The 22,689-nt window shown below is 62.6% G+C and overlaps 3 protein-coding genes across 4 annotated transcripts; 2 read left to right on the top strand and 1 right to left on the bottom strand.

Moving 5' to 3' along the window:
• The first annotated feature begins 19 nt into the window (after positions 1-19).
• LOC137155805 (galactoside alpha-(1,2)-fucosyltransferase 2-like) lies at positions 20-1,418 on the top strand. The gene has a single exon (XM_067552232.1). The coding sequence runs from the start codon at positions 20-22 to the stop codon at positions 1,064-1,066; it is 1,047 nt and encodes a 348-aa protein (XP_067408333.1). The 3' UTR covers positions 1,067-1,418.
• Positions 1,419-3,053: 1,635 nt separating this feature from the next.
• Positions 3,054-17,143, bottom strand: ALDH16A1 (aldehyde dehydrogenase 16 family member A1). The gene is made up of 17 exons (XM_067552132.1): positions 17,022-17,143; positions 15,492-15,627; positions 14,912-15,038; positions 14,607-14,785; positions 14,324-14,401; positions 13,970-14,154; positions 13,429-13,581; positions 13,067-13,264; positions 12,753-12,851; positions 12,467-12,603; positions 10,388-10,493; positions 10,138-10,307; positions 9,578-9,745; positions 6,977-7,181; positions 6,504-6,689; positions 4,089-4,214; positions 3,054-3,945 (listed from the first exon to the last, which is right to left on the bottom strand). Exons 1-17 carry the CDS (start codon positions 17,112-17,114, stop codon positions 3,772-3,774), a joined length of 2,520 nt encoding a protein of 839 aa, XP_067408233.1. The 5' UTR covers positions 17,115-17,143; the 3' UTR covers positions 3,054-3,771.
• Positions 17,144-17,467: 324 nt separating this feature from the next.
• Positions 17,468-22,592, top strand: PIH1D1 (PIH1 domain containing 1). 2 transcript variants are annotated; one of them, XM_067552250.1, is made up of 10 exons: positions 17,468-17,595; positions 18,506-18,611; positions 19,070-19,136; positions 19,306-19,491; positions 19,857-19,918; positions 20,110-20,194; positions 20,344-20,440; positions 21,324-21,414; positions 21,719-21,862; positions 22,214-22,592. In XM_067552250.1, exons 2-10 carry the CDS (start codon positions 18,528-18,530, stop codon positions 22,259-22,261), a joined length of 864 nt encoding a protein of 287 aa, XP_067408351.1. In that variant the 5' UTR covers positions 17,468-17,595; positions 18,506-18,527; the 3' UTR covers positions 22,262-22,592. The 2 variants fall into 2 exon arrangements, with proteins under 2 accessions (XP_067408351.1, XP_067408350.1); XM_067552249.1 differs by lacking the exon at positions 17,468-17,595 and adding an exon at positions 17,845-17,964 and having other exon boundaries at positions 20,110-20,233.
• The last annotated feature ends 97 nt before the right edge of the window (positions 22,593-22,689 follow it).

The raw sequence follows: 22,689 nt of genomic DNA, 5'->3' as shown, positions 1-22,689 counted from the left end.
GTTGGTGTCACGAAGAGCCATGACGGCCCTGGACTCCTGGGTCCCCTGCCGGGCACTGCTCCAACTCCTTTACCTGCTGGCCATCTTGATCTTCTCCCTATTCCTCAATCTGAGCAAACGATTCCCCCCGCTGGGGTGGAGGTTCCCCTCCCAGAATGCCAAGGGGCAGCTCCCCCCCCTACCCCCCTCCACACCCACCGCCACGGAGCGGGGCATGTGGACCGTGAACTCCATCGGGCGCCTGGGGAACCAGATGGGGGAATACGCCACCCTCTACGCCCTGGCCAAGATGAACGGGCGCCAGGCCTACATCCTGCCGGGGATGCACCAGCAGCTGGTGCCGCTCTTCCGCATCACCCTGCCCGTGGTCTCCAACGACGTGGTCCAGAGGGTCCCGTGGAGGGACTACGGGCTCCACGACTGGATGTCGGAGGAGTACAGGCACATCCAGGGGAAATACGTCCGGCTGACGGGCTACCCCTGCTCCTGGACCTTCTACCACCACCTCCGGCAGGAGATCCTCCGGGAATTCTCCTTCCACGACCACATCAAGGAGGAAGCCAACCGGCACCTGGCCGGGCTGCGTGGGCAGCGCCGGAACGTTACCTACGTGGGCGTCCACGTCCGGAGGGGGGACTACGTCTGGGTGATGCCCCAGACCTGGAAGGGGGTGGTGGCAGACAAGACCTACCTGGAGAAGGCCATGGACTACTTCCGGGCCAAGTACCAAGAGCCGGTCTTCGTGGTGACCAGCAACGGGATGGCTTGGTGCCGGGAGAACATCAACGCCTCGCTAGGGGACGTGTATTTCTCAGGGGACGGGGAGGAGTTGTCGCCGGGGAGGGACTTTGCTCTCTTGGCCCATTGCAACCACACGATCATGACCATCGGGACCTTTGGCATCTGGGCCGGCTACCTGGCCGGGGGGGAGACCGTCTACTTGGCCAACTACACCCTCCCCGACTCCCCCTTCCTCAAGGTCTTCAAGCCAGCGGCTGCCTTCCTGCCCGAGTGGATCGGGATCGACGCTGATCTCTCCCCGCTGCTGACGGGGTCGTCCAACTAAAGGGGCTGAGCCGGTGACTTGGCCGATCGGCCCACGAGTGGGCATCTGGGAGCCCCGGTCTGGGGCTGGCTGAACTGGGGAAACTGGCACTGGGCTGGCGGGGTGCAGAGACACAGAGAAGCCCGTGACCTACATCGGAGAGCTTCTCATAGGCGTGTCCAGAGCGAGGGGACCATCTCCGGCCCTAAGGTTGACTGGCTGGGAGGAGGGGATCTGGGGGCTGGGAGCCAGGACTCCTGGATTCTCTCCCCAGCTCCAGGGGTTAGAGCAGGCAGCCAGGGCTCGTGGCCAGGTCGCACTGCGGTGGGCGGGCAGGGCGATGAAGAGCAGCTGCTGATTAAAGTTTTGTTACCAGAGACAATAACATCACTCAGCGTGAACTTCGCAGCCTGGGAAACTGACAGCTGGGTTCTCTCTCCAGCTCGGCGAGGGGAGTGGGGACTAGTGGTTAGAGCAGGGGAGGTTGGGGGCCAGGACTCCTGGGTTCTCTCCCCAGCTCCATGAGGAGAGGGGGGGATAGAGTAAAAGATTCTAAAGCCAGAAGAGACCAATGTGATTATCTTGCCGGGCCTCCAGGCCCCAGAACTGCCCCAAAATAATTCCCAGTGATCGTTTACAAAACATCCAAGCCTGATTTACAAATTGCCATGGAGGGAGAATCCACCACGACCCTTTTGTCTAAATGGATCCCAGGGTGAATTCCCCTCACTGGCAGAAACGTTTGTGCCTTTTCTCCAGGCTGGGTCTGCCTCGCTTCCCCTTCCAGTCACGGGATCTGCTTTGTCCTGCCTCTGCTGGCCTGAACAGCCCATTAGTGAATATTTGTTTCCCCACCTCAGTACCTAGAGCCTGGGATCGAGTCCCCCCGATTCCAACCCGTCTCTGTGCTGGGCTGAGCAGCAGGAGCTGCTGGCGTCTCTCACTCCCGGGCAGGTTTTCTAACCCTTTAATCGTCCTCGGGGCTCTTCTCCGGCCCCCCTGAGATTTACCAACGTCCTCCTTGAGCGGCAGGATTCCCGCCACCTCGCCCCAGGGCCGGATCCAGAGGTGAAATAACCTCTCTGCGCCCACTCCACGTTCCCCTGTTGATGCGTCCCAGGATCCCTTCAGCCCCAGCCCTGCCCCGGGAGCTCAGGTTCGGCTGATTCTCCACCTCAGCCCCCAAATCTTTCCCAGAGTCCCGGCTGCCCAGGAGGGCGACCCCCAGCCTGTACGTGCGGCCGGCGTTCTCTGGTCCTGTACGCACACACTGACATTTAGCCATCTTGACGCGCACTCTGGTCGCTCGCCCCTGGTCCCCCCACGATCCCATCGCTCTGTATCCCTGGCCCGCCCGCTGCGTTATTTCCTCCCCCCCCAATTCGTGTGTCCTCTGCACACGTTGTCAGGGATGATATTATTTTCTCCAGGTCGTTGATAAAGACGTTAAACTAGCACAGAGCCCAGACCCACTCCCTATTGGACCCATAGGTAGGATTCTTTTTGTTCCTAAGATACTTTAAAAAAATTCTTTTATTGTCCTTAACTCTGCTGGCCCTAGAGGTCACCTGGTGTCCCTTTGCTTCCCTTATCAGTTTCCTACAATTCCCAGCTTCCGGTTTTATACTTATTACTATCAGCTTCCCCTTATTTCCAGGTTTTTTTTTAATAGCTGCCTTCACTCCCCTCTAAATCAGGTTGGTTGGTAACCAGTACGGCCTGTTTTTTGGGCATCCAGTAAAGAGGCTGTAGACAATTTCCATTTATCATTCCCCTTTTCTGGACTAAATTCTTCCTCCTGGCTGGTCTGGTTCGTAATCGTCTCCAGCTTTGTGACATGGACCCTTTTAAAACACCAAGTCTGTATATCACTGGTCTGAACTTCAGCCCCCTGCCCCCCTCCCGTTCTAACCCACTTTGGTGCTGTGGGAGGCTGGGAGCCAGGACTCCTGGGTTCTCTGCCAGGGCTGGGAGGGGAGTGGGGAAGAGCGCGGGGACAGACTCACGCGGACTGGGTGCATGCTAAGGCTAAGAGACCGAGGCTGGTTGGCAAACCGTGATCATTTACCAGCGACAATAAATTTGAGTTTCATAACAACCCTACCCCACCCCTAAGCCTTGTCTCTCTGCTCAAGGCTCCTCCTTCCTGCCCAGGGCTCTTGGCCAGGTGGCAACAGGCCCAGCCCTGCACAGGGGAAGCCCCAGTGATTTACCGTCTGCGTCTCCCCCGCAGGGAGTTGGGGGGAGGGAGGGGGGGAGCTGGCAGCTGGGGTTGGGCAATGTTGCTAGGATCTGGGGCTGCTTACAGACCCCTAAGGCCGTGAGCCGGGAGGAGTGATGCACTGGAAGAGCAGAGGCTGCACTGGGTAACTCCCCTGCCCCTAACAAAAGAACCCAGGAGTCCTGGTTCCCAGCCCCCTAAACCCTCGAACCCACTGGCCCCCACACTCCTCCCAGAACTGGGGAGAGAACCCAGGAGTCCTGAGTTCCATTCCCTTAAGCTCTGGGAGGAGAGTGGAATGTAGCAGTTAGAGCAGAGGGTCTGGGAGCCAAGACCCCAGGTTGGTTCTCTCTTCCCCCCTCCCCCCCAGCCTTGTGCCTCAGTTTCTCCACTCAGGCAGTGACAGGAGACAGACTCCCAGCAGAGGCAGGGTTAATCAATACCAAGCCTTTTTATTATAACCCTTGGGCTGCGTAGTTCTGGGGACGGGGGGGGGATCCCGGCTTCAGTTGGCAAAGATCTCGCCCATGGGGATCCAGACGTTCTTACACTGGGTGGCCTGGTGCAGAAACTCCTCCCCTGCCCCCTGGGCTGGGGTCTCCCACTGCCGGGGGGCCCCGTGGCTCACCCAGGTCCGCTTCAGGTTCTCAGCCGAGGCCCACTCCACGAATTGGGAGCCCTGCAGGAGAGAAAGGGTTAAAGGAGGACGCAGGAAGTGGGGGGGCCTTGCCCTCTAAGGGGCGCCTGGGCAGAGACAGGCAGGGGGTGGGTGGGGAATGGGGAAGGGGCGGGGGCAGGCCTGGAGGTGGGAACTGCACTCACCTGCGAGGACCCGAAGTACCACATGGCCTGAACGTCCTGGTGTTGGGCCAGCGTCCGGCTCAGATGGTCCCGATTCCCCGTCACAACGTTCACCACCCCCCCGGGCACGTCCGAGGTGTTGAAGATCTGGGGCGTGGGGAGGAAGCAGATGGGTCCCATGAGCAGCCAGAATCAAGGGGGGGCAGCGTGCCAGGACTCCTGGGTTCTAGCCCAGCTCTGGGAAAGGAGGGGGTCTAGTGGTTAGAGCCGTGGGGGAGGGCGGGAGCCAGGACTCCTGGGTTCTCTCCCTGGCTCTGGAAAAGGAGGGGGATCTGCTGGTTAGAGTGGGGGGGGGGAGCTGGGAGCCAGGACTCCTGGGTTCTCTCCCAGGCTCGGGGGGGGGCTAGTGGTTAGGGTGTTGCAGAGACAAAGCCCTGGCGGGCGTCCCATGAAGACGTGAGAAACGTTTCCATGCTTTGATGCAGCCCGCGCAGCTGAGTCAAGGGGAACATCTGGCCACAGCTGGCCTGGTGTCCTGGCAGGGGAGCCCCGGGTGCTCCATGATTAGCAGCGTAAACAAGCAGTGCGGGAAGTTAATTAACGGGCTCCTTAACGAGAAGGCTAAATCAGGTTACATGGGCCGGGAGCGCACCAGCTGTACCTTGTGCTGTGATGAGGTGGGAGGCTGCTGTCATATTTGTACACACACCCTCCCCCCCCGTGCGTGCCTCAGTTTCCCCATAACTTTGCACTGCTGCCGTGTGGGTGCAAGAAGGGTTACAGCTGCTCCGTGCAGGTGACTAACCACCTGCTCTGTGTGGAGTGCGCCCCACAGACCCTGCCTGGGAGGGGACCAGGGGGGGCCATGCAGCTGGGCCCAGTCTCTTCCCAGTATCTGGGTCGGTTGCAGCCACTGGGCAGAGCTGGGGGTGGGGGGCGAAGCAGGGGTGGCTGGAGCCCCAGGGCTCAGGCTCAGAGGCCATGTGGCCGGTCCTAGCGGGAGAGCAGGACCCCTGGGGGGTCTGGCACGGACGTGTTCCTCCAAGGGGACCTTTCAGAGGCGGCGTGGCACGGCAAACCAGCGAGGCAGGCCGGGCCAGCTTGACAAGAAGTCTGGCAAATCCGCCTGTGCGTGGTGACCAGAGCTGTTATCGGGGCCAACAACCCTGAGCGTGTTTGTTTGCATGGCTAGGTACGTGATTGGGCTCAGTCAACCTCAAGATCAAAGCGGGGAGACGGGGCAGGAAGCGAACAACATCACCTCCCTTGGCCCGAGCCCTGCTCTGATCCGAGTGAGCGGTTGGCTGCCTGCCGGAAACGTGCAGGAAACTGCAGGTTACTTCAAAGGGGCGGGGCAGGGGCTCAGCAAAGCAAGGTCCTGCGGGCTCAAAACACGGGGCAGATATAAAAGGGAAACCGCGGGCCCAACGCGCCCGTGCGGAACGGCTGCGGTTCTTTTCCCCGTTTAGTAACTCTCTGCTGCTCGGTTTCTTGAGGAATAAAATCTCGCGGGGGTTGACCGGCGGCTCGGAGGACAGCGTTGTTACCCACCCCGTCTGGGACACCCAGCCTTCATCCTCCCCGGGGTCTCTGGGTGGGACGCGGCTTGGATGGGTCAGATCTGAAATTCTGTGGAGCTGGGGGCGGGCGGCTGAGCCGCTGGGACCTCGTCTGCGGCGAGCTGGGTTTTCGGGAACTTCTCATCATAAAGGCCCGTTGCCTGGATGGTGAAGCAGGGGCCGGGGCGCCTACTGGGGACAGTGTTTTGGCTTCTTGCACACCAGCGCGGGGCCCCCCGCACCTCGTTTGTCACTGGTTTGGTGAATCTAATGACAGAATAAACCCCCCAGGGCTTGGGGGGGGGGGGGCATCTGCCCCGTTTCCGGCAGTCTGCGCTGAGCATGGTGCTGGTCTGTTCTAGGCGGCGGGCCCAGGGATCCGGGACACATCTGTGAGATTAATGCCACGGGGTCCCCCTGTTGAGATCAGATGGGAGGAGGGGGAGCTGTGCAGCGCCCAGCGCAATCGGGACCCCAATCGTGGGCGTGACGGGGGGATGATGGGGCTTCTTCACGCTGTGTAATCCTGAATTGGCTTGCGTGGTCACCCCAGCCGGAGCAGCACAGAGGGGGCAGGAGGGGACCGCGCCATTTGACCTATTGTTACGGCTCTCAGCACCAGGAGGGGAGTGAGGTCTAGTGGTTAGAGTAGGGGGGGGCTGGGAGCCAGGACTCCGGGGTTCGCTCCCCGGGCCGAGGGTCTCAGAATGCCGTGGCCCTCACCCGCCCCGTGGCCTCTTGACAGCAACATCCTCAACAGGGAAGGGTGATTACCCCCTTTGTGGTGAGGGTAAACTGAGGCGCGCGGGGGGGAGGGGCTAGCCCCCAGGCGATGCTGTGGGTGGGTGGCTGAGGTGGGATCGGCGCTGGGGGGTACCTGGCAGAGATCCAGGGCGGGCAGCGGGTAGCGCGGGCTGGGGATCATCACCACGGCGTTGCCCCGGGCCACAGCGGGGGCCAGCAAGCTGAGGAAGCTCAGCAGGGGGCATTCGTCTGGGCAGGCGATGCCCACGACGCCCAGGGGCTGGCGGAGATGCAGGGTGGTCCCGTGCAGGGGGGTCTCCTGGGGAGCAGATGCCGGAGGGGTAAATCCCGAGGCCCCCCCTACGTCCAGCCCTAGAGAAAGAATAAACCCAGCCCCTACAGGCCCCGGCCCCCAGGGACTCCACCCCCCCCCGTCCCTCACCACCAGAAAATCCACTATGCCCCCCCACCTCCAAACATGGCCACCCCCCCCAAATCCCACCCCTTCAGCTGCAGCCCACCCCTCCTCCCCCGGCGTTCCTGTCCGGCTGCTCCGTGTCCGTAGGGGTGCTCTGAACCCCACCCCGCCCCTCGGGGGCTGCCCACCTGCACGGCCCCCCCGGCTTTATCGCAGTAGGCTGCCCAGTGGAAGAGCCGCTCGAGGCCCAGGTCCACCTCCCGCCGCGCCTCCTTGGGGGGGACGCCCGTCAGCGCCCCCAGCCGTGACGCCACCTCCTCCCGCCGCAGCTCCAGGTTCTCCGCCACGTAGTACAGCACCTGCGCCCGGGCGTGGGCCGCCCGGCTTCCCCATCTGGCGGGAGAGACAGAACTGGGATAGAACCCAGGAGTCCTGGCTCCCAGGACCCCCCCCGCTCTAACCCAGCGCACTGCAGAGTTGATTCCAACTGGATTAAAGCCCCATTCTAACAGTGTTTTGCCCCCCACAAACGATCAGCCCCCCACACTCCCAGCCCGGTGCTCCTCCAGATCTGAGCAGGGGCTGAGGCGTAGCCTGGGCGCTGCCTGCTGGCCGAGTAGATTATGCCAATTGGCTCGTGCAGTGAAGCAATACGGAAGTGTTTCTGGGCTCCTTTCCCAGGCCCAGCTGCCACGCCTACCCCTGCACCTTTCTCTTGGCCCCTCTCCGGCCTTCCCTCCCCCGCCCCCCGACCCAAGGAGGAATCCTCCCAGTGTTTCCTTCCGGGTCTGGTCAGCACCTGACACAGCGGGACCGGGGCCAGGTTCCCAGGCGCTAGCACCGCGCCACCAATCCGCCAGGCAAAGCGGCGTCTCTCCCAGCGGGTGCAATGTAACCATTTTGGAACGCCTCCCGTCTCAGGCACCCACAATCTCAGGGGCTGCCCTCCACAGCGCTGGGCGTGGCCCTGTGGATTGTGGGGGGAAACGCCAGAGTCAGGGTGGGACGGGAACTCCCTGCAGGTCAGACCAGGTGAGGCCTTGGGGGAGTTTGGTCACCCTCTGCCACACACGCGGTGGCTCCCCGCTGGGGGCGGTGTAGTCCAGGGCGGAAGCCCGCCCTACAGAACAGAATGGAGCAGGAGGTGCCTGAACTACAACTCCCATGATGCACCACAGCTAGGGGTTCCCATGATGCAATCTCCTCCCCCCTCCCAGAGCAGGGGAGCTGTGGTGCATGATGGGAGATGCAGTTCAGCTGAGGAACCCCTAGAGGAACACGAGGTAAATGAACTACAACTCCCATGAGGCACCACAGCCAAGGGGGCAACTGTGATTCTTCTCCCTTCACCAAGAAGGGAGCCTGTGGTGCTTCAGAGGAGATGCAGTTCAGTCATGGAGTCATAGAATCATAGAATATTAGAGCTGGAAGGGACCTCAGGAGGTATCTAGTCCAACCCCCTGCTCAAAGCAGGACTAACCTCAGCTATATCATCCCAGCCAGGGCTTTGTCAAGCCTCAGCTTAAAAACCTCTAAGGATGGAGATTCCACCACCCCCCTAGGTAACCCATTCCAGTGCTTCACCACCCTCCTAGTGAAAAAGACCCTCCTAGACAAAGACGAATGGGACCATGATGCACCATGGCCAGGGGCTCCCATGATGCAACTGCCTCCCCTGTCCTAGAGAGGGTGATTGTGGTGCATCATGGGAAATGCAGCTTGGCCTAGAAAGAAAAATGGGACTACCACTCCCATGATGCACCACAGCCAGGGACTCCCACAATTTCCCCTCCCCATGAGGTGAGACCATGGTGCATCATGGGAGATGTAGTCTGGCCAACGAGCCCCTAAAGGAAAAAGGGAGCATGAGGCAACAGAACTACCACGCCCACGAGGCAAGGCAGCAGCTCCAGCAAGACCATGATGCATCATGGGGGAGACAGACACAGGAACCTGGCCTCCAGGAGAATGGGGCAGCTGAACTACATCTCCCATGAGGCACCATGGGCAGGGGCTCCCATGAGGCCGAGCAGTGGCAGTTCTGGATCCAAACTATCCCTTGGGGGGGTGGGGGGAGGGAAACTGTCCAGTCTGGGGTCAAACACCGTCCCAACGGCCTCAAACTTTCATCAAAAGCAAAAAAACCGGACATTTTTCAGTGGAAAATTTAGGCAAAAATTATCCTCCCCCCTCCCCCCCCCCGTTTGGTCCACTCCCACATTGCGCCCAGCTCTATGGGATGCCAACCCCGCCCCCGCCCCTCCCCTCCCCTCCCCGGCTCTCCTTCAACCCGGCTGCCGGGCAGGGCTCCTCGAGGAGCGAAATGTTCCCAGCGGGGCGAGACGAGGGGCGGGTCCCAGCCGCCTCAGTCAAAGTCCAGCTGCAAAAAGACAGGGACTTTCCAGTTCCAAGAACTCGGTTGCTCACGTCCCGGGAGAAGTGATAAGAGGGGCGAGGCCAGGAAGTGGGGCTGAGGTTAGTAGCGCCAGGCAGTGGGCCAGGGAGCAGGCGATACTTTGCTCTAGGCTGGCACCTCCTGGCCCGGGAATTCAGGGAGGGCTACGAACTGCAGCTGGGTCTCATGCCGCAAGCAGAGACCTGACTATGTACACGGGGAAACTGAGGCACCAAGGGTAAACAGCGAGTTCAATGGCAAAGCCAGGGATAGAACCCAGGCGTCCTGGCTCCAGCCCCCCCCCAACCCCCCCCCCAATCTAACTACTAGCCCTTCCTTCCCCTCCCAGAGCTGGGGATAGAACCCAGGCGTCCTGAGACGGTTCCCTTCTCACCCTGGCGCGGCCTTGTGAGCCGCCTCCACCGCGTTGCGGATGTCCTTGGTGCTGCCCTCCGCGACGTACGCCAGCACTTTGCCAGCCGGGTCAAGGACGGGGCGTGAGGCCATTCCCTCAGGGCGCTTCTGAGACCCTCCGTAGTGCAGCTTGTAGGTCCTGTCCACCCTGCGGACACACAAGGGGAGGTGTGAGGTGAGCCCTGAACCTTCACACTCAGAGAGCCACTGCACCCTACCCCATTGGGGCTGCGTCTCCACACTGGACGAGGTGTCCTCGTATAAGCAACCCCTGCACCCCCCCATAGGGGGCTGTGTCTTCGCGCCTGATGAGGGGCCCTGTATAATCAGCCCCCATGCCCCACCCCAGAGGGGCCGCATCTCCGTGCCAGATGAAGGGTCCCCATATAACCAGCCCATGTGCCCCACCCCAGAGGGGCTGCATCTCCATGCCGGATGAGGGGTCCCCGTATAACCAGCCCCTGCGCCCCACCCCAGAGGAGCCGCGTCTTTGCGCCAGGCAAGGGGTGGCAGTTCTAGGGGAACACGAGGCGTTACTACCTTGGTATGTTTTCCCCCAGTTCAGGTCCTGGGGGGCAGGCGACCCCGCTGCTCCCGGGAACAGGGGGTGTGTCTGCGTCACAGCCTCCAGTGAAGGTTTTGTAGTCCAGCTCCATGGGGACAGGCCGGGGACGGCTCTGCCAGCTTGGTCTGACATATTCATAGAGGCCCTGGGGGGGGAGGACAGGTCAGAACCAACGGCCCCTCCAGGCTGGCATCCCTCCCTCCCCCCCAGCTCAGCCCCACTCACCTCCCTGCCCCCGGCCCAGCCGTTCCCGCTTTCTTTGCTGCCGCCGACGCCCGCGGCCGCGTCAAAGAGGTTCTGCCCGTTGATCCAGACGGTGCCGACCTGCAGGCTGCGACGGAGAGCGAGATTAGGAGACGGGGGCAGAGAAGGGGGGGGCCAGAGCCCGGGGAAGCCAAGACCCGGGGCTCCAGGTTGACAACAGAGGGTAGGTACAAGTGACGAGTCGTTACCCCGCGACCTGCCCTACCAGCCACGTTGGGCCTCGGCGAAAGCGCCAAATTCGCCGCTCGTAGCGGCTGCTGTGGGCGCGTGGAAGGAAGCCGGGAACCCGGAGGGGAAACTGGCCCATGGGGAAGTCGGGGGGCGGGGGACTGCAAACGCAGGAGGGGCTGGGGCTCCGTATTTCTCCCAAGAAGGGAATCAGCAGCACGGAAATTGAGGGTAGACACCAGGGAAAGCTTCCTAACTCGAAGGCTAGTTGAGTTCTCGACTCGGTTGCCCCAGGAGGTCGCGGGATCGCCGTCACGGGAGGGTTTTGAGAACAGGCTGGACAAACCCCAGTCAGGTCTTGCCTCGGCGCCAGATGGGACAGCCGGACAAGATCCGGCCATCCCCACATCCCTAAAGTTCAGTCAAGCGTGAGGACAGACGATAGTTTTCAGCCGGGCCCGGCAAAGCCGACGAAGCCTGGGTTTTGCGCTTGGCCAAGGTGCAAAAGAGGCCAGGAAAAAGACAGGGAAGAAGCCGACCAACGGGGCAAACTGATGTTCAGACGCTAAATGACGCGAGCAGAGACAGGGCCAACACGGCCACCCACGGGGGTTTGAGGGGAGACAAATTCAGACGGGAAATAAGATGCACATTTTTAACAGTGGCGGTAACTAACCGTGAGAACAGTTTCCCAAGGGCCGGGGTGGGCTCTCCATCACGGGCAACTGTTCAATCAAACTTGGCTGCCTCTCTAAAAACTCTGCTCGGGGAACAACTTGGAGGCCGGTCTCTGGCCTTTTATGTAGGAGATCAGAGCAGATGATCACAACAATTCTTCTGGCCTTGGAAACTAGGTTGTTAACCAAATCCCCTGGCCATGGCAAGAAACACCCCATAACCGGAGAAAGAAGGGCCGGCGATGGCCCACCAGGGAGGTGATGTTCTGCCAGCGAGAAGGCCTCCTGAAAATTGGTGCCGGCTCTCTCGACTGGACAAGCACCTCACTAACGGGGAGGAAGCGTGGGGAGGACAGATTTTTCTCTCTCGGTGCTAGCAAGCATCACTCTTGCCCCACAAACACACACACCTCAGCCCACAAAAAAAAAAAAAAATTTCCACCGACACCAGTCAAAGCGCACGTCCAGGCAAGGTGTGAAAACCCCTGCGGGGGAACTTGTGAAGGGAGGCTGGTTCAGTTGCACCTTGTCACACACCTTGCTGACAGCGTAGGTGTTGACAGCTCTCGGGCTTTAACTCTTTGACTCTCAACGGCTGGTGTCGTGAAATAATGATTGGCTGGGGCCCCCTGCAGCTATGAAAATGTAAACGGGGGGGAAAGAAAAGCCTAAAAACCCCTAATTTTGCCCAACTGTGAGAGTTTAAATCAGACAAACGCGGCTATCGTGCGTCTCAATAATAAAGAAACGGCGGGTTCTGCCACGCCAGAGGACAGGCGCAAGATGGTGTTTTCTGTCTCTTTTCCAGCTGTTGCCATATGTTTTCAATCCGTACAACAGCTTCTACTTCAGCCGCAGCCAATAAGTCTCCTTGGTTTGACTACGGGCAGGTCCAAGGGCCGAGCGCCAGGGCGAGGGTTGAACTGAAGGGATGCTAGTCAAACTGGGGAGGCTGCGGCCACGTAGGCAGCGAATTGGGGGTGCTGCGGGTGTCTGGCGCCTGGGCACTCGAGTGTAACAAGTTGGGGCGTGCAGACAGGTCGGGGGCAGGGGGTCTGTGATGCTGGGACTGGATTTCCTTGGCAGGGGGGCAGAATCCTGAGCCACATCCCTGCAGTTCTAGGAACGGAGTCACGGGGTGGGGAGAGGGAGCTGGAGCCGGATGCTGGAGCCAGGCCCCAGGTTCAGGACTGACCTTTGCGCCACCTCCATGGCCAGGGGCAGGTTCTCGGTCCACACGCTGGCCGCCAGCCCGGATGGGCGGTTGTTCCCCAACGCCACGGCCTCCTTGGCGGTCCGGAAGGGCAGCACCACCAGCACCGGCCCAAGGACCTGCAGCGGGGGGGGGACAAGACAAGTCTTGGAAGAGAAGGGGTGCTGGGCTGCAGGGAATGGGGGGGAATCACGGGAAAAGCAAAGAGCTGCAGTTCCAATTGCGACCACCTGAGGTCGCCGCTTCCCCACGCAGGGTCATCCCCTACCTGCTCCCGGACACAGCGGGAGGTGCTGGCCACGCCAGTGATCAGGGTCGGGGGGTAGAACGGCCCTCGGGCCGGGAGCGCTGCCCAGGCCTGGAAGATCTGAGAGTGGGGAGACAGCAGCACGTGAGCCCCAGAGACAGACACTCCCCTGCCAGAGCCAGGGGGAGAACCCAGATGTCCTGGCTCCCAGCCCCACCCCCCCTCCGCTCTAACCACTAGACCCCACGCCCCACCCAGAGCCAGAGATAGAACCCAGGCGTCCTGGCTCCCAGAATCCGCCCCCCCTCCCTCCCAGCACTGTACCAGTCCCTCACCTCAGCCCCCTCTGCCTGGGCCTCCTCCACGTAGGTCTGTATGGCGACCCGCTGGGCTTCATCCGCCAGGGCCCCCCCATCCATGGCCTTGTCCAGCGGGTCCCCCACACGCAGCTTCCCCAGCCTCGTCTTCAGCCGCTGCAGCAGCGCCTCGGCCACGGCCTCCTGCACCAGCAGCAGCGCCCCGGCGCCAGGAGCCTGGGGGGGAAGGGGTTAACGTGACACCAGCGCCCCCTTCAGGGCACAGGCCAGGCCCTGGCGGCGAGGCAGGCTGCGGCCACTAGGGGGCCACAGAGTCCCGATCCTGAGGAGCCCAGTCCCCGCCGGGGGCGCTGGACGGGGGCCGGCGCGGCCCTGCTCACCTGGCCCCGCCGGCAGCTCACGGCGTCGCTCAGCCCCACGGCGGCCTCGTCCAAGTCGGCCGAGTCGAAGACGACGACCACGGTTTCACCCCCCAGCTGCAGCGAGAGCCTGGCGCCCCTGCCGGCCGTGGCGCGTCGCAGCAAGCGCCCCACCTGTGGGGGGGAGGGGGAGAAGAGAGGGGAACTGCTGGGTTTGGGGCTGGGGGCAGCCCCCAACTCCACCAGCCCAGCCCCCCCACCAGCCTAGCTCCCCCCCCCCCCAGTCTAGCTACTCCCAACGTCCAGCTTCCCAACCCCCGGCCTCCCATTGTCCCCTCCCCCTTGAGACCGGCTCCCCATCCCCCAGGCCAGCCTCCTGCCCCCTGACATGGCATCCCCCCCACCCCCCGTCAGCTCTTCTGAGCCTCCTCCCATCCCCCCAACCAAGACTATGGCAGCTCCCCCCAAGAGACCAGCACCAGCCCCCCCAGCTCTCTCCCCCTGCAGCCCGCCCGGTGGAGGGAGGGGGACAGACCCCTCCCCCCCGCCGTCAGGCACGTACCTCCACGGAGCCGACCACAGCCACACCATCCACCCCGGGGTAGCCGGCCAGCACCTCGGCCAGCGCCCCCTCCCCCGTCAGCACATTCAGCACCCCGGGGGGCAGCCCGGCCTGGGCCCCCAGCTCGGCCAGCAGCAGGGCAGAGAGCCGGGCGCAGGGGGGTGGGAGGAGAACCACAGTGTTCCCTGGGGGAGCAGATGGGAGTCAGGAGGGGGGCTCAGAGCAAGGGAGCTCCAGAGAGAGAGAATCACACAGGGGGATCCCAGCTGGGTGACCCTTCCTCTCCCCTTAGAGAGGGGCTGGGGGGGATCCCTAGGGGGCACAGAGTGGAGTGCCCCCCGCGCACACACCTACCCATGGCCAGAGCCGGGCAGATTTTCCAGACCAGCAGCAGCAACGGGGAACTCCAGGTAACAACAGCAGCGACCACACCTGGGGTGGGGGCGGGGGGAAAAGGTTAGAGCAGGAGCCCGGACTCCTGGGTTCCATCCCTGGCTCTGGGAGGGAATCAAGTGGTTACAGGAGGGAACCAGGACTCCTGGGTTCTGCATCCTAAATCCCTATCCCCATGACATGCCTCAGTTTCCCCCAGGCAAATGGGCGCAGGGATCCCTTACTCCCTGGGCGAGATACTCACCCAGAGGCTCCCAGCCCCGCATCTCGGTTGCCATGAGCTGGGCCCAGCCGGCATGGTGGTAGAAATGTCGGACGACCAGGGGCAGGTCGCGGTCCCGGGCTTCCCCGACTGGCTTCCCGGTATCCAAGCTCTCCAGGAGCACGAGCAGGTGCTGATGCTTCTGGATGGTCCGAGCCATGCTGTAGAGGGTAGGGGACGGGGTCAGCCCGCCGCGGCTTTGCGGACACCAGGCAGGCTGCGGCCACTGGGTGGTGACCAAGTATTTCTCCCCCCCTCCCCATCTCCCCCTCACAGCCAGCACTCACTTGTGCAGGTGTCGGGCTCGGGCATGGCACGGCAGGCGGCTCCAGGAGTCGAAGGCTTTTTTGGCAGCTTGGATAGCAGCCTCCACGTCCTCCACCTCCCCCTGGAGGGTAGTGGCCAGCAGCTCTCCTAGGGAGGGGAAGGGGGTCAGTGTGGGGGGCTGGACTGCCCTTGGAGCCAACCCTCCCCCCCCCCGGGTGTCAGCAGTGCCAGGGAGAGAGACCCCCACTTACACACAGCTGCCCCCCACCCCTGAGCTGCCCCCCATGGATAGATCACCCCCACGTGCATCCCCTCAACCACCAGCCCATGGACAGATCTCCCTGCTTTCCCCTCCCATGCACACAGCTCCCTCCATCCGCCCGTCTCGGAACTGAGCTGAGACCCAGCAAACTTGGTTCACACATGGACTCACCGGTTGGGGTGGGGGCCGGTGCCCTCTAGAGGGGAAAGGCCCCGTGACCCATTCTCTCCCCCCCCCCCCCGGCCCCAAAGATCCAGTTTAACCCTTCGGGGTCAGGCGCAGGGAGGTACGGCTGCCTTGCTCGCTGCGTGGAGCACGCGTGGGGTCTGGGGTCGTACCTGTGGCGGGATTGGTGCTGCTGGCGGTTTCTCTGCCTTCCGGCTTCAACCACTTGCCATCCACGAAATGCCCAAAGCTTCGACCATGAGTCTCCAGCCAAGCCTGCGGTGGGAGAATGCAGGAGAAAGACACCCCCTGGAACGGACAGTCTGAGCCTTGGCAAGACACCACACGCCCGCCAGGGGTGACAGCCCTCCCCACACTGCCCTCTAGTGGCTGGAAGCAGAACTTGGCCACCACGGGTCCTAAGCTCTATAGTGCAAAGGGGGATTCTCCGTAGAATGACCATTTGGACATGGAAGGGGACGGGGTCCTGCTGTGGCAGGGATGGGGGTGTTCCAAGCAGGGTCACTGCGTTATGATTCTTAGTGCAGCAGAACAGACGCACCCCTGTGAGCTGAAATGTTCCCTTGTTTTATTAAACCCGGGGCGGAGTGGGGGAATGAGATGCAGAGAAGGCAAATGGACCTGCCCAAGGGCATACAGCCACAGACGGTCGGAGGTGGGAACAGAACCCAGGAACCCTGGCTTCCAGCCAGCCTCTGCTCTATTCATTAGACACCCCACCCCTCCCAGCGCTTGGGACAGAACCCAGGAGTCCTGGCTGTCAATCTCTGGAGCCCAGCTCTTGCCAACCGCACTACGGCGTATTTTAACATGGAGGGCTGTGTTTTGAGGACTGGAAATTAGGAATCCTGGGTTCTGCCCCCAGCTCTGGGAGGGGAGTGGGGTCTAGTGGGGAGAGCAGGAGGCGGGGGACTCCTGGGTTCTCTCCGGCTCCAGGAGGAGAGTGGGGTCTAGTGGTTAGAGCAGGGGGGCTGGGAGCCAGGACACCTGGGTTCTATTCCTGTACAGTCCCTGTCTCCCCTCCCTAGGGAAGAGCTGCTGACGCTGGCTGTGGTGTCAGCACAGCAGGACAAGAGCTGGGTCTGCAATGGAAAAAGCCAGGTGGGACAGGCCCCAGGTCTGGGCTCACAGTGCAGCCCTGGCATCATCCCCCCACCCCCGCCCGCGCGCGGGTGATGGCTCAGCTACGCCAAGGTCAGCACCGCGGGTGGGGGCAGGGAAGGGGAAGTGCAATCTCGCCATCCAGGCAGTTCTGCCTTGGCCCAGGGCCAGCCAGGCTGCAACAGCTGAATCCCCACAGCCCCCCTAGGAGCCAGAGGGGCTGTCACCACCCTGGCCTGCCGGCGGGGGTGGGGAAACTGAGGCACAGAGAGATTGGTGGGACTCAGCCACCTTAACGCAGCCTGGGGCAGAGCTGGGGCGAGAACCCAGGTGTCCTGGCTCCCAGCCCCCCCTGCTCTAACCACTGGGCCCCTCTCCCAGAGATGGGGTGAGAACCCAGGCGTCCTGGCTCCCAGCCCCCCCTGCTCTAACCACTGGGCCCCCCTCCCAGAGATGGGGCAAGAACCCAGGCGTCCTGGCTCCCAGCTCTAACCACTAGACCCCACTCCCCTCCCAGAGCCGGGGAGAGAACCCAGGAGTCCTGGCTCCCACTGTGGGGGCTGGGGGGGGGGGGGCCTTACCTGGGCAGGCCCCGGCCCCTCTGGGGCAGGCCCATACTCCATGGAGCTGTAGATGCCCCACACCGAGGGGCACCCCGAGGCGGCCCCAGCCATTGGCACCCTGCAGGACTCTGCCCCCAGCAGGCAGCAGCTCCACTTCCGGCCTCCGGAACACCAGCGAGACTAGGGTTCTAGGGAAGGACCATGACCCCTACCCGCCACTTCCGCCGGAAGCAGGTTACACGCGTTGCGGGGAGGCCGGAAGGGAGGGATTTTTCCCCCTCCCGCCCAGGAAGTGTGGCAGGCCGCGGCCGGAAGTGTGGCGTCCAAAAAGCCGGAAAAGGCCTCTCTGAAAGGAGACCGCACCCGGAAGTGAAGCCCCTGGAGCCGGAAGTTCACCCCCCCGTGACAGGAAATGGGGCTGAAGACAGGAAGTGCGGCGCACCGTACCCCGGAAGTTATACCGTGGCTGCCGGAAGTGTGAGAACAGACACCGGAGGTTGGGTTTCACGCTCCCGGAAGTGGGCGTCGCAGCAGCAGCAGCAGCAGCGGGGCACTGGCGGCCTTTGTCAATAGCAGCGGGCGGAGGGCAAGGGTCAGTGCCCGGGGGGAGGGGTGGCAGCTGCCCTGGGCCCGGACTCCTGGGTCCTGTCCTCGTCGCGGGGGGGGGAGAGGGGAGGAAGCCTAGTGTCACCCAGTCTCTTCTCCTCAAAGCTGGTGGCACTGGGGGTCACCAGCTGGGAGACCCTTGGCTCTCTCTGGCGCTGGGCCGTGGGTGGGCGGGGGCGGGCGGGATACCTTGTGGGGCCTGCCGCCCCTTTAGCTGCGTAGATCAGTGGTTCTCGACCAGGGACCCGGGTCGTCCAGGGGACTCGTCAGCTCATCTAGACAATTGCCTCGTTTGACAGGAGGCGGCGTAAAAAGCAGCCACGACATGAGCACGAACTAACATTTCCTCCCGCCAGTGAGTCGTGTGCAGCGCGCTGTGTGCTCTGCGCTGACCTGGGAGCGCCGGGGTTATGTCCCAGTTGGTTTATTTTATGATCAGCCGGTGAAAACGAGAAAGGAAGCGCTTGGCCGCCCGTAGCGCGCTGTGACTCTTCCGTATTTCCGTGTCTGATTTCGTAAGCGAGTCGTTTTTAAGTGAGGTGAAACCTGGGGGTGCGTGAGGCAAATCAGCCTCCTGAAAGGGGTACAGTCATCTGGAAAGTCAGAGAGCCACAGGTCTGAATCACACCAGGGCAAATGCCCCAAGATCAACTCCTTCCAGCAAGTTGCCAAGCCTGGTGCCCCATTCTCCAGCACTGCCCCAGAGTCCATGTTGGCAGGGACCAGGCCTGGCTTGGAAAACCATGAGTCCCTCTGTCCATGGTGGTGGGGGGCAGTTTCAGGGTTGGCAGGGCTGTTTGGCTCATCCCCTTAGGAGTCCCCAGAGCCCCCTCACTAGCTGCCTCCCCCCACCACGTGGGCTGGTCCATCTGTCTAAAGTTCTGTCTGCTTTGCAGCCCCATCCCCGGAGTAGAGCCCATGGCCTCCCAGACGGACAAGTCCCTGCTGTCGGCAGAGCTGGAGGAGGAAGACGAGGAGGAGTTCAGACAGCTGCTGCTCCAGGTCTATGAGCAGCCCAGCCCTTGGTGTAGAGCTGTGGTGGGGAGCGTTTTGGGGAGAGCACCCTGGCTCTGCTGGTGGGGCGCTGGCAGGGAAGTAGAGCCCCCGGAGGCTGGCAGGGCTGGGTCTCAAGAGGGAGCGACTTGGTGGGATTTGCTCCCTCCCCACCTGTGGGTTTTGTGGTACTCTCATGGCTGTGGGTGGGTGGGTGGGAGCGAGTGAGAGATGACCAAGGGATCTATTGGGAGGATCAGGTGGGAGCAGACCCCTCGGCCCACACAGTTCGGGAGAGGGGGGCCAGTCTCATGGCTGGGATCTGGGGGTGGGGGGGGTGTTTGTGGGTTAATTCGCAAGGAACTGTCTGTGCTGGGGCCTCATCGCGGGCGTGTGGGTCTGGGAGGGGTCATTGAGCGGGATCCGTGGGGGTGTCCAGTGCCTGTCTCATCCCTCTTTCTCTGCAGGCCACCCAGAAGATCCAGAGTGCAATGCCCTCAGTGCCTGATTCGAAACCCATCCAGCCCCAGCCTGGTACGGACTTTGGGGTGGGAGGACCTCAGGGCTCAGATGCAGGGGGCTCCGGGTTGGGAGTGAGGGGCACCAGCAGAGCTGTGGTGGTGGGGACCCCAGGGCTGGGCTAGCAGGGGGCTGTGGGTCAGGATTGAGGGGCACTAACCCCGAACTTTCCCTCTCTCTCCAGGCTTCTGCATTAAGACTCACACAGGCTCCCAGGAGAAGGTGTTTGTGAACATCTGCCGGTCGCAACACATCCCCCCGCCCCCCGACCTCAGCCGCCAGGAGCTGGAGTGTCTGATCGAGTCAGACAGCGCCTCGTCCTTCCGCATCCCCATGAGCTTGGGGGAGCCCCACACCGAGCTGGACAACAGTGAGCCCCCCTGGCGTGACGCCCCGCTGCTATGACCCTGGCCCTGTGGATGGAACCCCTGACCCCCCAGCATACAAACACACGCACGCTACTGTGGTCTCTGCAGGAATGTTTGTGACCCCTACCCCTCAGCAAGGACACATCTCCCTTTCCCTTCTATGGGGCGCCGGCCCCAGTCCGGCCCCGGGATTAGTTTGCTCAGGGGGGCAGGAAATGTGGCACGGAGCTTTTCCCCTCTGGGGTTGCAGGCTCCAGTCTGGCCCCTGAGATCGGAGTGTGATGGGCGTGACCCCAAGCTGAGGTGCGGGGGGCAGCTCAGAGATCAGGTCGGTGGTTCGTTCTCTCACAGTTGTTCTCTGTTACAGGCGGGAACGGCTGCACCGCCTACGACGTGGTCATCAACGCCAGCTTCTTCAGCAAGCTGGAGGTGAGCGCCCCGGCTGGGCTGGGCCAGGAGGACTCTCCCAGCCCCATTAACCCCACGGCTGTGGCTTAGGGGAGCGGAGGAGTTAATGTGGGTGGAGTGGATGGGGAATGGGATGCAGGTGCAGGATGCAGTGACACCCCCCCCTGCCATCCCCTGGGAACGGCTGACGCTGTCCTTTCTCTCTGTGCTAGGCTGATCCCTTCTTCAAAGAGTTCTTCATCACCGTAGCTCTGGAGGGGCTGGCAGACAAATACAAGATGGAGATCAATCACCCGGGTACTGCCCAGCCCAGGGCTGGACTAGCAGGAGGCTGCGGTCAGGAGTGAGGGGCACTGACAGGGCTGTGGGAGGCGGGGAGCTGTTACCCTGGGGCCCCTGATCTGCCCCCTCACCTCCCCATTAACCCCTTCTCTGCCGCTTCGCAGAGTGGCGAATCCTGAAGAACCGGAAGTTCATGGGCTCCATCTCGGAACAGACCATCCGCACCAAGTCCCGTCCCGTCATACAAGAGATGGACGTCAGGTGAGCGGTTGGGGGGGTGTGTGATTACCCCCCCACACACCTTTTTGAAACACCCAAGACTCTGCCCCCTCTGGCTCTAACGCCTGGGTCTGCCCGTTCAAATGTCTCCCCTCCCGCTCTCGGGCACACAATGGACTCGCCCCCATCTGGCAAACACCCAGGGATGGAAAATACAACTGAGCTGTGGAGACCCTGCCCAAATCCATCAGGGTGGGGGGACCATATAACTGCAGGTATCTTGTGACCTCCCCCCCCAGGGGCTCCAAACGATTCTCGGACACCCCCAGAAAGCCTGACATCCCAGCTTTCCCAGGGCGTCTGGCGCAGGGACTCCGGGCAGCGGGATGGGTAGGGCAATGAAATGACGTGGTGTGGGGCAAAACAGTAATCAGCCTGACGTGATTGCAAGGGTCTGGCTGGCCTGGTAGAAATGGTTCCCGGGCTAGTTGATTGGTGGGGGGCCATGTAGGCTGGAGGGGGGCAGTGTGTGGGTGGGAGGGGCTGCTGAGCCCTCTTCCTTCCCCCCCCCCCACCCCATGCTGAAATTGACAGAGCGAGAGAGTTTGACTGGAAGGCTCAGGCCTGGGCGTGTCTCTTGGCTGAAGGCAGAGAGTCGAGCCAGAGTCCCATGGAGTTGGGCTGTCCCTGGGGAGCTGGGACTGTGCCCAGGGCTTGGGGCAAGAGCGATTGGGCAGGGGGGCAGAGAAGGTTTTGAATTGGGTGCTGAAATGTCCTCCCCCCAGAGCCCCCTCCCTCTGCTGGGATCCCCCTCCCTCCTGGCAAGGGTCCCTGTGTGGCCCCTCCCCGGTGAGCGTGCAGGGTGGGGATGGCTGTGCACTGCTGAGCACCTGCTTTTCCTCCCCTCCCCCATTTCCTTCTGCAGCTCCCCTCTGGTCCCCAAATTCACCATCCTGGCCAAGCCAGTGAAAGCCTACCCCGAATTCCTGCTGGCTGAGATCCACCTGCCCAAAGTGGTGAGTTCTGCAGAGGGGCGCTCTGGGCAGACTCTCCCAGCAGTAGGCACCATCTGTGGGGTGGGTCTGTAGCAACAGGAGGTACAGTGGGGCGGGCTACACTGGTTGTGAAAAGGTCTCCTCCAGAAGGGGGTGCTGTGGGGCGGGTCTGTCCCGGCAGGGGGCACTGTGTGGTGTGGGGCAGGGACGCTGTGGGGTGGGTCTGTCCCGGCAGGGGGCACTGTGGGGCAGGAGACGCTGTAGGGCGGGGGCGCCAGCTGTGGGGCGGGCCTGTCCCCTCAGGCTCTCGTGACCCCTCCCGCAGGGCTCAGCGCGGGAGCTCTCCCTGGAGCTGGGGCAGGACCGGATCGTGCTGCGGGCGGGCCCGGGGCTCTATCTCCTCGACATCTACATCCCGCACGACATCGCCCCGGAGCGCAGCCACGCCCGCTTCCACCGGGGCACCGCGGTAAGCTGGGACCCCCCCGGCAACCTCCACTGCCCCTGGGAATCCCCACGCCCCCCTGGGGACCTCTGCATCAGGGCGGTGTGAACACTCATTCCCTAGGGCAAAAGCTCCCATCCCCACAAGACATTGACCCCGCCCCCAGGCTGTGGCTCCTCCCTCTCTCTGTGACCACGCCCCCAGGCTGTCTCTCCTCTCCCTCTAGCTGTGGTCCTGACTCTTGGGTGTGCCCCTCCCACCAGCCTGTGACTCCTTCCCCCCTCAGTGGCCCCTCCCTCCAGCCCCATAAGCAGGCATTCCCCTCCCACTGCACCCCATCCCCCCATGGCTCATTGCCCCCTTGTCTCCCCACAGGTGCTGACTGTGAAGATGCCCGTCCAGCCCCAGCTGGGGCCCCCTTGAAAAGACCCCCTCGTCCGCAGGAGAGATCCAGGATCTGGAGGGGCGGGCCCCACCAGACCAAGGGGGAAGCTGGCATGGAGGAGGTCCCCAGCATCAATCAGAGCTTGGAGAAAACCAGGACGCCTGGGTTCTCTCCCTGGCTCTGGGTGGGGGAGTGGGGTCTAGTGGTTAGAGCGGGGGAGGCACTTGGAGCCAGGACACCTGGGTCTTTCTTGCCCCTGTCCTGCCCAGAGATCAGCTCTCCATGGCAGGAGGGTGGGGGGCACCTGGCTTCTCGGGCGGGCTGGGCCATGTAAAATCTGCACCCGAAGGAGAGCAATAAACGGTGCAACGGAAACATGGCTTCATCCCTCTATGGCCGGGGCACGGGGGGGCCGGGGCAGGGGTGCCGGCTGTGGGGGGAGCCCCCGGCCTGACCCAGCAAGGGA

This window comes from Emydura macquarii, unplaced genomic scaffold, assembly GCF_026122565.2.
Source record: "Emydura macquarii macquarii isolate MOO-44397 ecotype Brisbane River unplaced genomic scaffold, CSIRO-AGI_Emac_v2 contig_1386, whole genome shotgun sequence".
Classification (NCBI taxonomy): Eukaryota; Metazoa; Chordata; order Testudines; family Chelidae; genus Emydura; species Emydura macquarii.
Note: the sequence above shows the minus strand (reverse complement) of the source record. Positions and strands in the feature narration are given on the sequence as shown.

Bases quoted from the DNA above. Each gene is read 5' to 3' on its own strand.
- LOC137155805 (XM_067552232.1), top strand. From the start codon at position 20: ATGACGGCCCTGGACTCCTGGGTCCCCTGCCGGGCACTGCTCCAACTC.
- PIH1D1 (XM_067552249.1), top strand. From the start codon at position 18,528: ATGGCCTCCCAGACGGACAAGTCCCTGCTGTCGGCAGAGCTGGAGGAG. The intron at 19,492-19,856 runs GTGAGCCCCCCT...TCTCTGTTACAG, and splicing joins CCACACCGAGCTGGACAACA to GCGGGAACGGCTGCACCGCC. The intron at 21,863-22,213 runs GTAAGCTGGGAC...GTCTCCCCACAG, and splicing joins GCTTCCACCGGGGCACCGCG to GTGCTGACTGTGAAGATGCC.
- ALDH16A1 (XM_067552132.1), bottom strand. From the start codon at position 17,114: ATGGCTGGGGCCGCCTCGGGGTGCCCCTCGGTGTGGGGCATCTACAGC. The intron at 6,690-6,976 runs GTGGGCAGCCCC...TCTGCTCCCCAG, and splicing joins AAGCCGGGGGGGCCGTGCAG to GAGACCCCCCTGCACGGGAC. The intron at 4,215-6,503 runs GTACCCCCCAGC...CCCACGCCCCAG, and splicing joins CCGCCCTGGATCTCTGCCAG to ATCTTCAACACCTCGGACGT.